Source organism: Malurus melanocephalus, unplaced genomic scaffold (assembly GCF_030028575.1).
Source record: "Malurus melanocephalus ecotype Western Australia unplaced genomic scaffold, MMel_1.1 scaffold_809, whole genome shotgun sequence".
Taxonomy (NCBI): Eukaryota; Metazoa; Chordata; class Aves; order Passeriformes; family Maluridae; genus Malurus; species Malurus melanocephalus.
The window spans coordinates 26,793-37,629 of record NW_026624041.1 but is presented as its reverse complement, the minus strand read 5'-3'; the positions used below and the strand labels follow the sequence as shown (position 1 = coordinate 37,629).

General features: G+C 51.2%; 1 protein-coding gene across 1 annotated transcript in view; it reads right to left on the bottom strand.

Moving 5' to 3' along the window:
• LOC130585016 (GDNF family receptor alpha-4) overlaps positions 1-10,452 on the bottom strand; it is a 17,394-nt gene extending 6,942 nt beyond the window's left edge. Inside the window, exons 1-4 of the mRNA XM_057385314.1 lie at positions 10,179-10,452; positions 7,108-7,188; positions 3,206-3,551; positions 14-123 (exon numbers count right to left, since the gene is read on the bottom strand). Coding sequence (XP_057241297.1) covers positions 14-123; positions 3,206-3,551; positions 7,108-7,188; positions 10,179-10,452 — 811 coding nt within the window. The remainder of the gene's footprint in view (positions 1-13; positions 124-3,205; positions 3,552-7,107; positions 7,189-10,178) is intronic.
• Positions 10,453-10,837: the final 385 nt, after the last annotated feature.

The window sequence follows — 10,837 nt, the reverse complement described above, 5'->3', positions numbered from 1 at the left end:
AGGCAGCTCTTACCGATGATGCCGGTGTAGGCCAGCAGACAGGCGGTGTAGCTGTCCCTGCGGCAGCCGCTGGCAGCCTGCGCCGATGGCTGGCAGTTGAACTGGAACTCTGCGTAGCGTGACCTGATGGAGCCACAGCACAAAACGGGACAATTAGCACAGCTAACTGGGGCAAACGGGGATGCAGCAGCACACTTGAGGTGTTTACAGAAGGGAATGCATTTGCAAAGTGCTGCTGTAGGTGTTGCTCAAAGAGCTTGAACAATCTCCCTTTTACAATCTCCTGCCCACCCCAACAAATCCAGGAGGAAGTTCTGAACAGGCTCTGCGGGTAATGTTTTACAGGTTTCCTTCAGGACGGCAAGAAAGGTCTAGTCTTGGAAGAAATGTTTGTTTACCGTTTTGTGGGGTTGGTTTTTGAGGGAAGAGCAGTTGCAGGGAAGGAAATCACTCTGTGTAGCCATTTTCTACCTTTGGGGTAATRACTTTGCCTAAAAACCCCAACTTTCATTTTTTGGTGTGATTTGTTGAAACAGAGAATGGCTCTGGTCCATTTTCTCTCTCTTTAAAGGCTTTTAATATAGCAGAGGTCATCTCAGATCAAGGGAAATACCCAAAGGTTGAAATGTTTACCCATTACCAGGGCTGCTGCCCCATCCTCTGCTGCAGATGACCATTCTCTGGAGAGGGACTCCCTGAGCCTGGCAAATCATTCTGCCATCCCGATCTTTCCACAGAATTCTTTAGGGACGAGTCAGCTCTCGGCACACGGTGCTGTTTGGAGATTGCAGGATAACTGAGATATCAACACYGGGCTTTCAGGTAGGACACAGCGACAGCTGCAGATCCAGATCCACCTCAACATTCATTCTGTGGCCAGGCAGGAGGGGATTTCACATGGAGTTTCAGCTGCTCAGGAAACTCAGGCAAGTGATATCACTGACARCATTTGAAGGGAAGGTTCTATACGTGACAGTCTTCAGTGTCTGAGCTGCAAACTGAGAACCTCCAATTGCCTGCCTGGGTAATCTCACAAAAACTGAGCATGTTTCTTCTCTCAGACATCCTCTCCTTTGCAGACACATTGCTCTTGCTCCTGGTCAGTGTTAGCACTCCAATTTGCGCTTTCCAGCCCACTTCTCCTCTACTCCTCTGTCTTCTTTCTTATCTTTGTTCCCATATTTGCCCCATATCAATCCTTTTCTTCTGTAACACGGGCAGACAAAATCTTCTTTTCCAAAACTGGCTGCATTGCGTAGAGCAGATTTAAAGAAGGGAGATTCTGATTGCAGATTTGATGGAATCCATGTTAGTAGAACCCCCCTCTCTGAACGGGGAAACTGGAAGGGTCAGAGCAGTGCAGGAGCTGCAGTGCAGGCAGGGTGAGCCCTGGAGTGTTTCACTCCATTTCTTTKTGATTTATTCATGGCTCTCCTTGTGGATTCTGCACTGCTGGCTTTGACCAGGTCACATGCCAACCTCTTGCCCCCTCTGAGTCTCTAGAGGATGTTTTGTATAATATATTCAGAGACCAAGGGACCAGATAATTAACAGCTGTGTTGCTTGCAGGAAATGGTTTCCAGTCTCCTGTGGAGCAACGCTCTCCCCTTTGAACCTCTTCCTCCCCACTTGGCCCTTTTCTCTTGTTGGGGAGAGGGCAGTACCCACTCATTTCAGATTCTCTGGGWAGCCTGGGATGACATCTGAGCAGGGCCTGGTCAGCCCAGGGACTCTGCATCTCTCAGCTCCACTTCTGCATAGCTCAGTCATTCTCCTGCCTCTGTGTTTCTGGGGTGCAGTGTTGAGGGTATTTGTACTTCTGTGTTTCTAAGAGGATGCTGCTGCTCTCACCTCCCTTTGTGAAAATACATCATATTTTTATTGTAATTAAAAGATGATGTGCTGGTRGGGGATGGCTGCTGAAAGTTCAGCTCAGGAAGTCCCAAACCCCACAACAATTAGGGACTGGGACAATACAGGCAGGTGTGTCCTACACTTGTCCTTGTGCCCTTCCCCAGGTGTCTTCTCATGGCCCCAGCAGCACCCAGGGCACGGGGCTGGGACCCCATGGTGCTATTATGGTCTTACATCTCTCACTGCCAGGGGGGCTCTGCTCCCAAGAGCTCTGTGTGGATTAACCTTTGGGAATATCAAAGACTCTTTGACAAACAGGGGGGTGACAATAGTACAGATGAAGGAAAAGAGCTGCAGGGGTTTTGTTGTGAGTGTGCACATGGGATGGGTCTGTGGGTGTGGGATTGGGGCTGGATGGAAACAGGAGCAAACCAGGCTGGCCACAGGCTGTGCAGTGGATCTGGAGTGACACTGGGACTCTAAAACTCCTGTTACAATCACCAAAACATGGAATCACTGAATCATAGAACCACAGAATAGTTTGGGTTGGAAGAGACCAACAAATCATCTCATCCCACCCTCTGCAATGGGCAGGGACACCTTCCACTATCCCAGGCTGCTCCAGGCCCCGTCCAATCCCCCTTTGGACATTTCCAGGGATGGAGCAGCCACAGCTTCTCTGGCTACCCTGTGCCCTACCTTCTCTGGCTACCCTCACCCCCTCACAGACAGCAATTCCTTCCCAAATCCCATCTAAATCTACCCTCCTTCAGTTCCAAGCCATTCCCCTTGGTCCTGTCACTTCTTGCCCTTGCCCCACATCCCTCTCCTGCTCTCTTATAGGTTCCTGTTAGGTATTAGAGGATGCTACAAGGTCTCTCCAACACTCAGCCTTGCAGCAGAAGGGTGTATTTTTTATTTATTTTTTTTTCTAATTGAACAAACAAACAAACAAACATGGTTTTAATGCCTTTGCAAGTGCCTATGGCTGTCAGGATACCTTTGGTGCTCCTGGAGGATGCTCTGGGCTGGGGAAGAGGGACAGCAAGGGAGGTGGATTGGTGAATGTGGCTGTAAGGAACCCTCCCCCCTGCTTAGGCTGCACCTTCCTGGAACTGTTTTCATCTCTAGGATCAAAGCCAAAAATCCATTAAAAATGTGTAAATGCAGCATGAACCCCTCACTCACATCTCCTCCTGTCCATGCACTGTTCTGTAGGATACAAGGACAAGGCAGTGGCCTGTCAGGGGTTATGGTGTGACCCCACAGGTCACCACACTGGCTCTGGTCACCGTGGATGACCCTTTGCCCAGGGGACAGCCCCCATGTCCACCCCGGTGTGGAACGTTACCTGCAGACGTAGTTTTCGCGGCAGGAGTCCAGAGGGGCCAGGCAGTTGGGTTTGTCCTTGGACTCGTAGGAGCAGGCGGGGACGATGGTCTGGCGGCGGCGCTCGGCGCAGGCSGTGTCGTGGCAGGGGCAGAAGAGCAGCTCGTGGGTGAACTCGGGGGGCACGCGGTCGAAGAACCTGCGCAGGGCCTTGTGGCACTTGGAGCGGCTGCAGGCGTCGGCGCGGGCCAGGCGCCGGATGCACAGCGACACGTACTCGGTGCGCAGCCGCTGGCACATCTCGTCCACGTTGCAGGCCTTGGCGGCGTCCAGGCAGCGGTTCACCTGCGTCACCTCGTTCTCTGCCCCTGCGGGACGGGAGCGTTTCAGGGGTTTGTGCTGAGCCCCGCAGCAGCACCGCCCGAGCCCCCCGTCCCCACCCCGCTCCATCCCGGGCCCTCGGTGACACCAAAGCTGCCCCGGGAAGGGGACACCTGCCCTCTGTGTCCTGGCAGCCCCAAATCCCCTTTCCACACTCATCTCTTCCTGAGATGTGCCTCAGTCACACACCAGACTTCGCCTCCAAAGCTCACTTCACCCAGCTCATAGATTTAATAAAATTATTTTTGCTTTAATCTGGGCATCTGGTAACATTTTACAAATTCAAATKAAGTGGTGTGAGGCCTGGAAGACAGACTGCATTAGAAAGTGCATCTACATATGGCCATGAGTGGATCCATTCAAGTGCTGGGATCACCACAAACGGAACTTATGTTTGCACGAGTTGCTCATGATCAAAGGCTGGGTCAGTGGCAAAGCTGTGTCTGTGATGCACAGGTGTTCTGCCCTAATTCCTGACACCTCAGACTGGGCACTGAGCTTTCCAGGCCTCTGCAGGGCCATGGCAGCAGCTCGGCTTTGCTCACACCGGGGTCTGCCCAGCTAAGCCAGACCGGTCTGGCTGCACGGTGCCCTGTCCAGAGCAGTCTGTCCCAGTGTCCCCAGTGTCCCCATGTCCAGAGCAGTCTGTCCCAGTGTCCCCAGTGTCCCCACATCCAGAGCAGCCTGACCCAGTGTCCCCAGTGTCCCCAGTGTCCCCAGTGTCCCCAGTGTCCCCCCGTCCAGAGCAGTCTGACCCAGTGTCCCCAGTGTCCCCACGTCCAGAGCAGTCTGACCCAGTGTCCCCACCCAGTGTCCCCACGTCCAGAGCAGTCTGACCCAGTGTCCCCAGTGTCCCCACGTCCAGAGCAGTCTGTTCCAGTGTCCCCAGTGTCCCCACATCCAGAGCAGTCTGTCCCAATGTCCCCAGTGTCCCCACGTCCAGAGCAGCCTGACCCAGTGTCCCCTCCCCGTGTCCCCACATCCAGAGCAGTGACAGCTGCCATCAGGGCACCTTCCAGCTGCAATCCCCTGGATCCTGACACTGCCTGGATGTGAGGGGTCTGGGTCTCTCCCCACACCCTTTACAGGGTCACCCTTCTCTGACTCCAGCAAAACCACTCTGCATTTCCACCCTCTAAAACGAGAGGAGAAAGAGTGTCCCAGTCTGGGTGGGAGAGCAGAGGTGTGGGGTGGGGGAAGGTGGAGGAAACCTGCAGCAAGGGGAAAGGTCAGGAAAACAGAGCAAAAACTCTGGTGATGGATGAGAAAAACAGCATCTTCAGCGGGAAACAGGGATCTCATGGGTTTATATGCCAGCAGCCTTCTCTGTGAATGTGGGAAAAAGGAAAGAGAGAAAGGCATCTGTCTAACACTGGCTGTAGGGCCCCTTCAAAGGTGGATGGGGTCTGTTTTATAGAGGGGAAAAATGCTACAGAGTCCCTGGCAGGAGTCAGTGGAAACACCAGATTCTGGTCAAACAGATGAGGCAAGGGTCCTTCAAGCTTGAGAGAAAATGAATTCCAAGCTCATTTTCACCTCTCTGAATTAAAATCATGACCTGTAGCACACCAGAAGGACTTTCTCCCCAGCAGAGAAAGATTTTTTCCACTGAGGAAAGATCTCCAGAATGATAAATTCTCAGTGCAGAATCAAGCCGTATCTTTGACCAGGAGTTAAAACCAGCCAGTCACTGCTGACAAGTGTTAAAACATTGTCCATCTCCCTGAGCACTTCAGAGCTGCCTGCCCTCTTTATTTCCCTGACATTATCTGATGCTCCTTCTCCCAGCATTTATTTTTCCCTTTCTGTTGTCCCTGCTGCTTACAGGGAACTGTAAGTCAAATTCCAAGTTTTTCAGTTATTTTGTGATGGATGAAAGTTTTGCCTGGTGCGTTCCCATCACTAAATACTTCCCTTTAAAACTGCCCAGGGATGAATATTGTCAGAGCACTGGTTTATGCTGGGGAACTGCCAGCTGACATGTAGGAAACAGTTATTGGAAGGGTTTCATTACCCATTCAGCTCATAAATCACAGGGCACATGCTGGATTTTCTCCTCTGCTGATGTAACACCAGTGGATGTGCTTTTTTAATCGCTGCTACAATAGAGTGGAGGGATATGGTTCCATTTGTACAGTTTTAACAGTGGCCATATATTGTTTATRTAAAATTTGGTTTAATCAACCTGTTTCTTCACTTGGCCTATGGTCACAGGGGKGTCTTATGTTTCAATAAGTTCTTGGGAATTCTTTTTGGTAAATTTGAAAGAGGCTCCTTTGGCACATATGAGCCTGRATGCTGGTAGGCAGTGGGCAGCAGGTTGTAAGTTATATTACAGAAGATTTTGATTGGCATAAATAAGGACAAAAAGGTTAAGAAATTGCATTTCCCTAAGTGAATGTCAGGTCCYCTGAAGATTCCCTGCTGCTCTGGGCCCATTTGCTTTGCTGCACAACCTATTCCAATCTGCTTTAAAAACATGAGTGTGTTAACCATGCATAAAAATCCCCATCCCTTGATTTCCCCATGCTCTGAAGCTTTCTAGACTCAGCAGAAGGGAAAAACTCCAGTAAAGAAAACCACGACTCAGCAAACAAAGTGCCCTGTCCACATTCCAGTCTGCCAGGTGGAGTCAGTGAGAGCAGGGTCTTATCCCCTCTACTCCAATTATCCAGGGCTGATTTGCTCTGGGACATTTTCACCCAGCAGGTGCCTGCCCATGGTGGGGACTGCAGACATTCACCAGCTGCAGGGACACACTGCTCCTTCCTCGATGACACCCAGAGCAAGGTGCACATCTGGAAAAGCTGCAGCAGGGCAGCACATCTGCCAGGACACAGGAGGAGCACATTTCCTGCTCCAGACACATAGTTTGGTAAAAAATCCAGTCTAGGAAAAGCTTTGCCAAGGCAGTGATGCACAGCCTGGCTGAGGTGGCTGCTGTGCCATTTGTGGTGAACGGGTTATTGGTGGGCACTTTGAACTGCTGAGCCCTTGAGGAGTTAAAAGGTGTCAGACAGCTCTGCTCAGCTGTTCATAGGATTACAATGCAGAGCAGAACATGGCTCRGGGTCCTGAAGTTGCCCTGAGGTGGGTGGTTAAAGGCTGTGGCTGGGATCAGCACACAGGTTGAGCTGTTGACCTTTTTTCCTGCAGCATTTGATCCTGTGACCGATGTGGAAGCCCTTCTCAAAGCTAACGATACCCAAGCAGYGTGTGGTGAGGTGTTTGTGTGGAACAGATCATCCACTGCTGTGGAGAAGGAGCCTGCCTGGGATGGGTCATTGTACCACATCTTTGAGTCCCAGTCCTTCATACGGACACGAAACAGCCCAAAGACAAAAATCACCAGTGGTTTTTCCCAGAACCTGTAACAGTTTAGCACAGGAATCAGAGGCAACTCCTCGGAAAAACAATTGCTGAAGCTGAACCATGCAACGCTCCCAAGGGAGCACAAAGGATTTCCCAGTCTGCAGTGCTTGGTCCCACAGCCACATCCCCCCATTTGAACCAGAGGGTGTCAGAGCCTCTCCCAAGCCCTACCTGCAGTGATGGACGCCAGCCGGACGWAATCAAAGCCCCTGACCAACGGCTCGTACGGGGAGCTCTCCATGACATTCATGCCTGGAAAGAGAGGAATTGCTGAGAATGCAGATGAGGCTCCTGAGGGATGGCTGAGATGCACGAGGTTCAGCATCTGCAGTGGAAGATTGCGTGGTGGGTGCACGGGGACTGTGCTCTAAAGGCCAYGAGCAAATGGATACTCCGAGTCGTGGGAACAGAGGAGTGGATACATCCTTGGAGAAGGGACCAGAATGTAAGCAGCTTTTAAAAATACACCTCAGTTTTGGAGGGGAGCAGTCTGTCAGGGACCTGCTGAGTTGCAGCCCTCTGTAATTCAAGCCTTGGGACACTCCACAGGGATTTTTACAGTGGATACCAGGCTGCAGCACAGGCTCTTGCTCATGGGCAGGGTTCAAACTACAGCTCCCTACACACCTGGGGTTTCCATCACCATTATTGCTCTTTCCTCAGTGTCCCTCCCTAGGTCAAAAGTCTTCACGTCTGTTTAGGACACAGACAGGGCTGTGCACAGGATTATGTGTTTGACAGCACACCCCATATTCACTGTCACATCTCCCTTTCTCCTTGCCAACAGCCTTCTCTTATTTAGCATAGAGCTAAAGACCCACAGCTCCCGCAGAAACTTCCTCTCTTCTGTTTTAAGTCTCTAGGAAGCTGATTTTATTCAATCGGTGMTTCCCTTTCATCTGTGCAATGGTCTGTAATGCCCCGTCATCCTGATGGATACCATGGAATATTGTTGAAGCAAACAGCTCAGGATCTGTTGGGGTTTTTATTGGACATTTAGATGGATGTGGACAGCAGCAGCAGATRTACTGTCTGGGATAAAAGGGCTATCCACCTCATGCTCTGGGCAGTGCTGACCTCCAGCTGTGGGCAGGAAGAAATGGTTCCCCGGGTTCACAGCCCTGTGCAATTACCACAGATGCATTACAAGGCAGCTTTACACCTTCATTGAAATATCGTGCATCGTTACTGACTGGAGAGGGGCCCATTTGTGTGTTCCAGCGCAGCAGTTTCATGTCCTGATGATAAAGCACCTTATCAGAGAATTGTTATCGGGTTGTCATCGTGTTATTGTGTCTCTAAATGGGAAGGTGGCTAAATGCTGCATGCTCAAGAGAAGCTGAGTAAATAGCGTGCTTTGTAAATTCCCTGAGCACACACTTCCACAATTGTTTTCACAAGAGGGCTTCTAGGAAGCTTTTTGCAGCCTCCTGGGTRTGTGTGATTGAGAAACAGAGCTCTACATGGACGGTGTGGATTGGCTTCCTTTCTCAGTCAATTAAACGTGTAAGGACACTGAAACATGTGACTGCTATGAAATATATCTCCCTGGGGAAATTAAGGCAAGGAAATAGAAGTTTGGTGTGCGAATCTGCATTGCAAGTGAAGTGAGTTGTTTGCAAAGGTGTGGGGCTCAGGACATGACAGCAGAGAATGGAGCAGAGGACATGGAGCAGAGTTGGTGTCAGCCCCCAAGAACAGCCCTCTCCYGTCATTCCCAAGGTGGAATTCCCTCTGGGCCAGGAGTCCCTCCAGCACCAAACTCCAGTTCTGCATCTGGACACCCACAGCTGGCCCMTCCTGCTTCCAGCACTCCTTGGCAGCCTCTGTCTCCTCTTCCTTCCAGTGGAGGGTGTCCTTGTCCATGCCAGGGGCTTGGAACTGCATAGTCTACAAGGTCTCTTCCAACACACACCAGAGGTGGAAATCCTCACTCCAGCACTGCCCTGCCCAGCCATGTCACAGCTGATCTGCTTCCAAAGCTGGAGCCAGGAAGGGCAGGGATGGGAAGGAGCTGTGGTGGTGCCCGTTGAGATGAATTGAGAAGCTGATTGCCACCTCTTCCCCAGGCTTCGCTTCAACAGAAACAAATCCATCACATAATTATGGGAACGGCCGATCCTGGAGGCTGCAGAGGTTTTGTATTTCCCCGGTCAGTTCACAGCCCCATGCTCTGCACCCGGAAAGCTTTGGCATCTGAAAGCTTCCCAGGAAGCTGATCACCCAGTGTCCATCCTGGCAAGCCTGGCCACTGTAGTGTCCATCTGCTTTGTTTTGTTTGGCCTTTGGCCTGTGGTCTCACCCCTGCACTTTTCCTTTCAGGCTCCAGCCAGCAGTGTTTTATTAATCTATTTCACAGCCCATGGCTGGAAGGGTCTGTTTTATTCCCCATTTTAATTTTCATGGTGCATAAAATACTCACCAGCCTGACAAGGAAGAGTTATGGCCACTGAGGTGCAATTTTATGGTGACTCTTAAAAAACGTCAAAATCCAAACTTACTGAATACTGGCTCTGGGAACACTTTAAATTCCAACTTGATGTCACCAGCTCCAAATCTTCACTAAACCAAAGACACTGGTGCATTTGAGAGATTCCAAGAGAGTGATATTTTGAAGTCCATGCTGTTTTTTCTTCAATGCCTGTRCTTTATGTAGTGTTTCTAAAAAATCTGTGGTGATCACAGTCTTGATTAACACACCTAGATGYAAAATATGCTGTGCATTTCTCCAGCAAAAGATCTCAATGTGTATTGGGAATGTCATGAAAGAGAGGTTAAGTTAAGGAAAAAAAAAAAAAAAAAAGGAATCTCAGGTTCTCAGGACCATTTTCCCCAAAATGTCAATGCCATGGCAACAGAATCATCAAATCTCCTGAGTTGGAAGGGACCCACAGAGACCCTCCAGTCCACCCCCTGGCCCTACACAGAATACCCCAATAATGSCACCCTGTGCCTGGGGGTGCTGTGAGCTCTGGCAGCCTCGGGGCCGGGACCATTCCCTGGAGAGCCTGGGCAGTGCCAGCACCCTCTGGGGACAGAGGAACCTTTTCTTGTATCCAGCCAACCCCTCTGACCCAGCTCCATGCTGTGCTGTGCTCTCAGGGGCTGTTGGGATGCCTCGAGACACAATAGGATAACACAGGGGTATTCTGCAGCCCGTTCCGAGCTGGGGAGCTCTGCAGAAAGGCCCCTCTGTAGAAAGGAATCCCCTGCAGGAAGCTGATCAGAAATGCTGTACTGACCTTCCATCAGGGTGTGGTGGATGCTCCAGTAGACGCTGAGGCAGTGCTTCTCTTTCTTCATGCCTCGCTTGCACTTGCAGCCGTGCAGCTGGCTGGAGAGCAGGGCGGTGACGGTGCTGCGGCACTGGCTCTTGGCGTCGGGGCCCAGCTTGCTGGCGCCGTTGCCCGCGATGCACTGGCGCAGCGTGCGGAACTTGGCGCTGCACACCGGGTCACTGGTGCACGATTCCCCCGCCTGCAGGCAGTCCCTGCTSGAGCCCACGGCTGCTGCCATGCCTTCTGCAAGGAAATGGAGAGTGTGGCACACAGCAGCCCCAGGAGGGACAGGACTGCGAGCCCCGCAATCTCCTCCCTCTASGCTGCCCAGAGTTTGGATGCCCCRTTCCTGGAAGTGTTCTGGGCYGGGTGGGATGGAGCTCTGACCYRGGATAGTGGAAGKTGTCCCTGCCCRTGGCASAGGGGTGGAACAGATGACTTTTGAGGTCCCTTCCAACACAAACYGTTCCATGGCTCTATGGCAGGATCRGCCTGGTCACAGGATTATAAGTGACAGAAGCTTGACCAGTTCCTGGTGCTTGATTTTTCCTTCTTGGAGCACAAAAATCTTTTCAATCTGTTTCTTCCCCAGCTCTCTATCTCATTTCTGCCCTCCAAAGCTG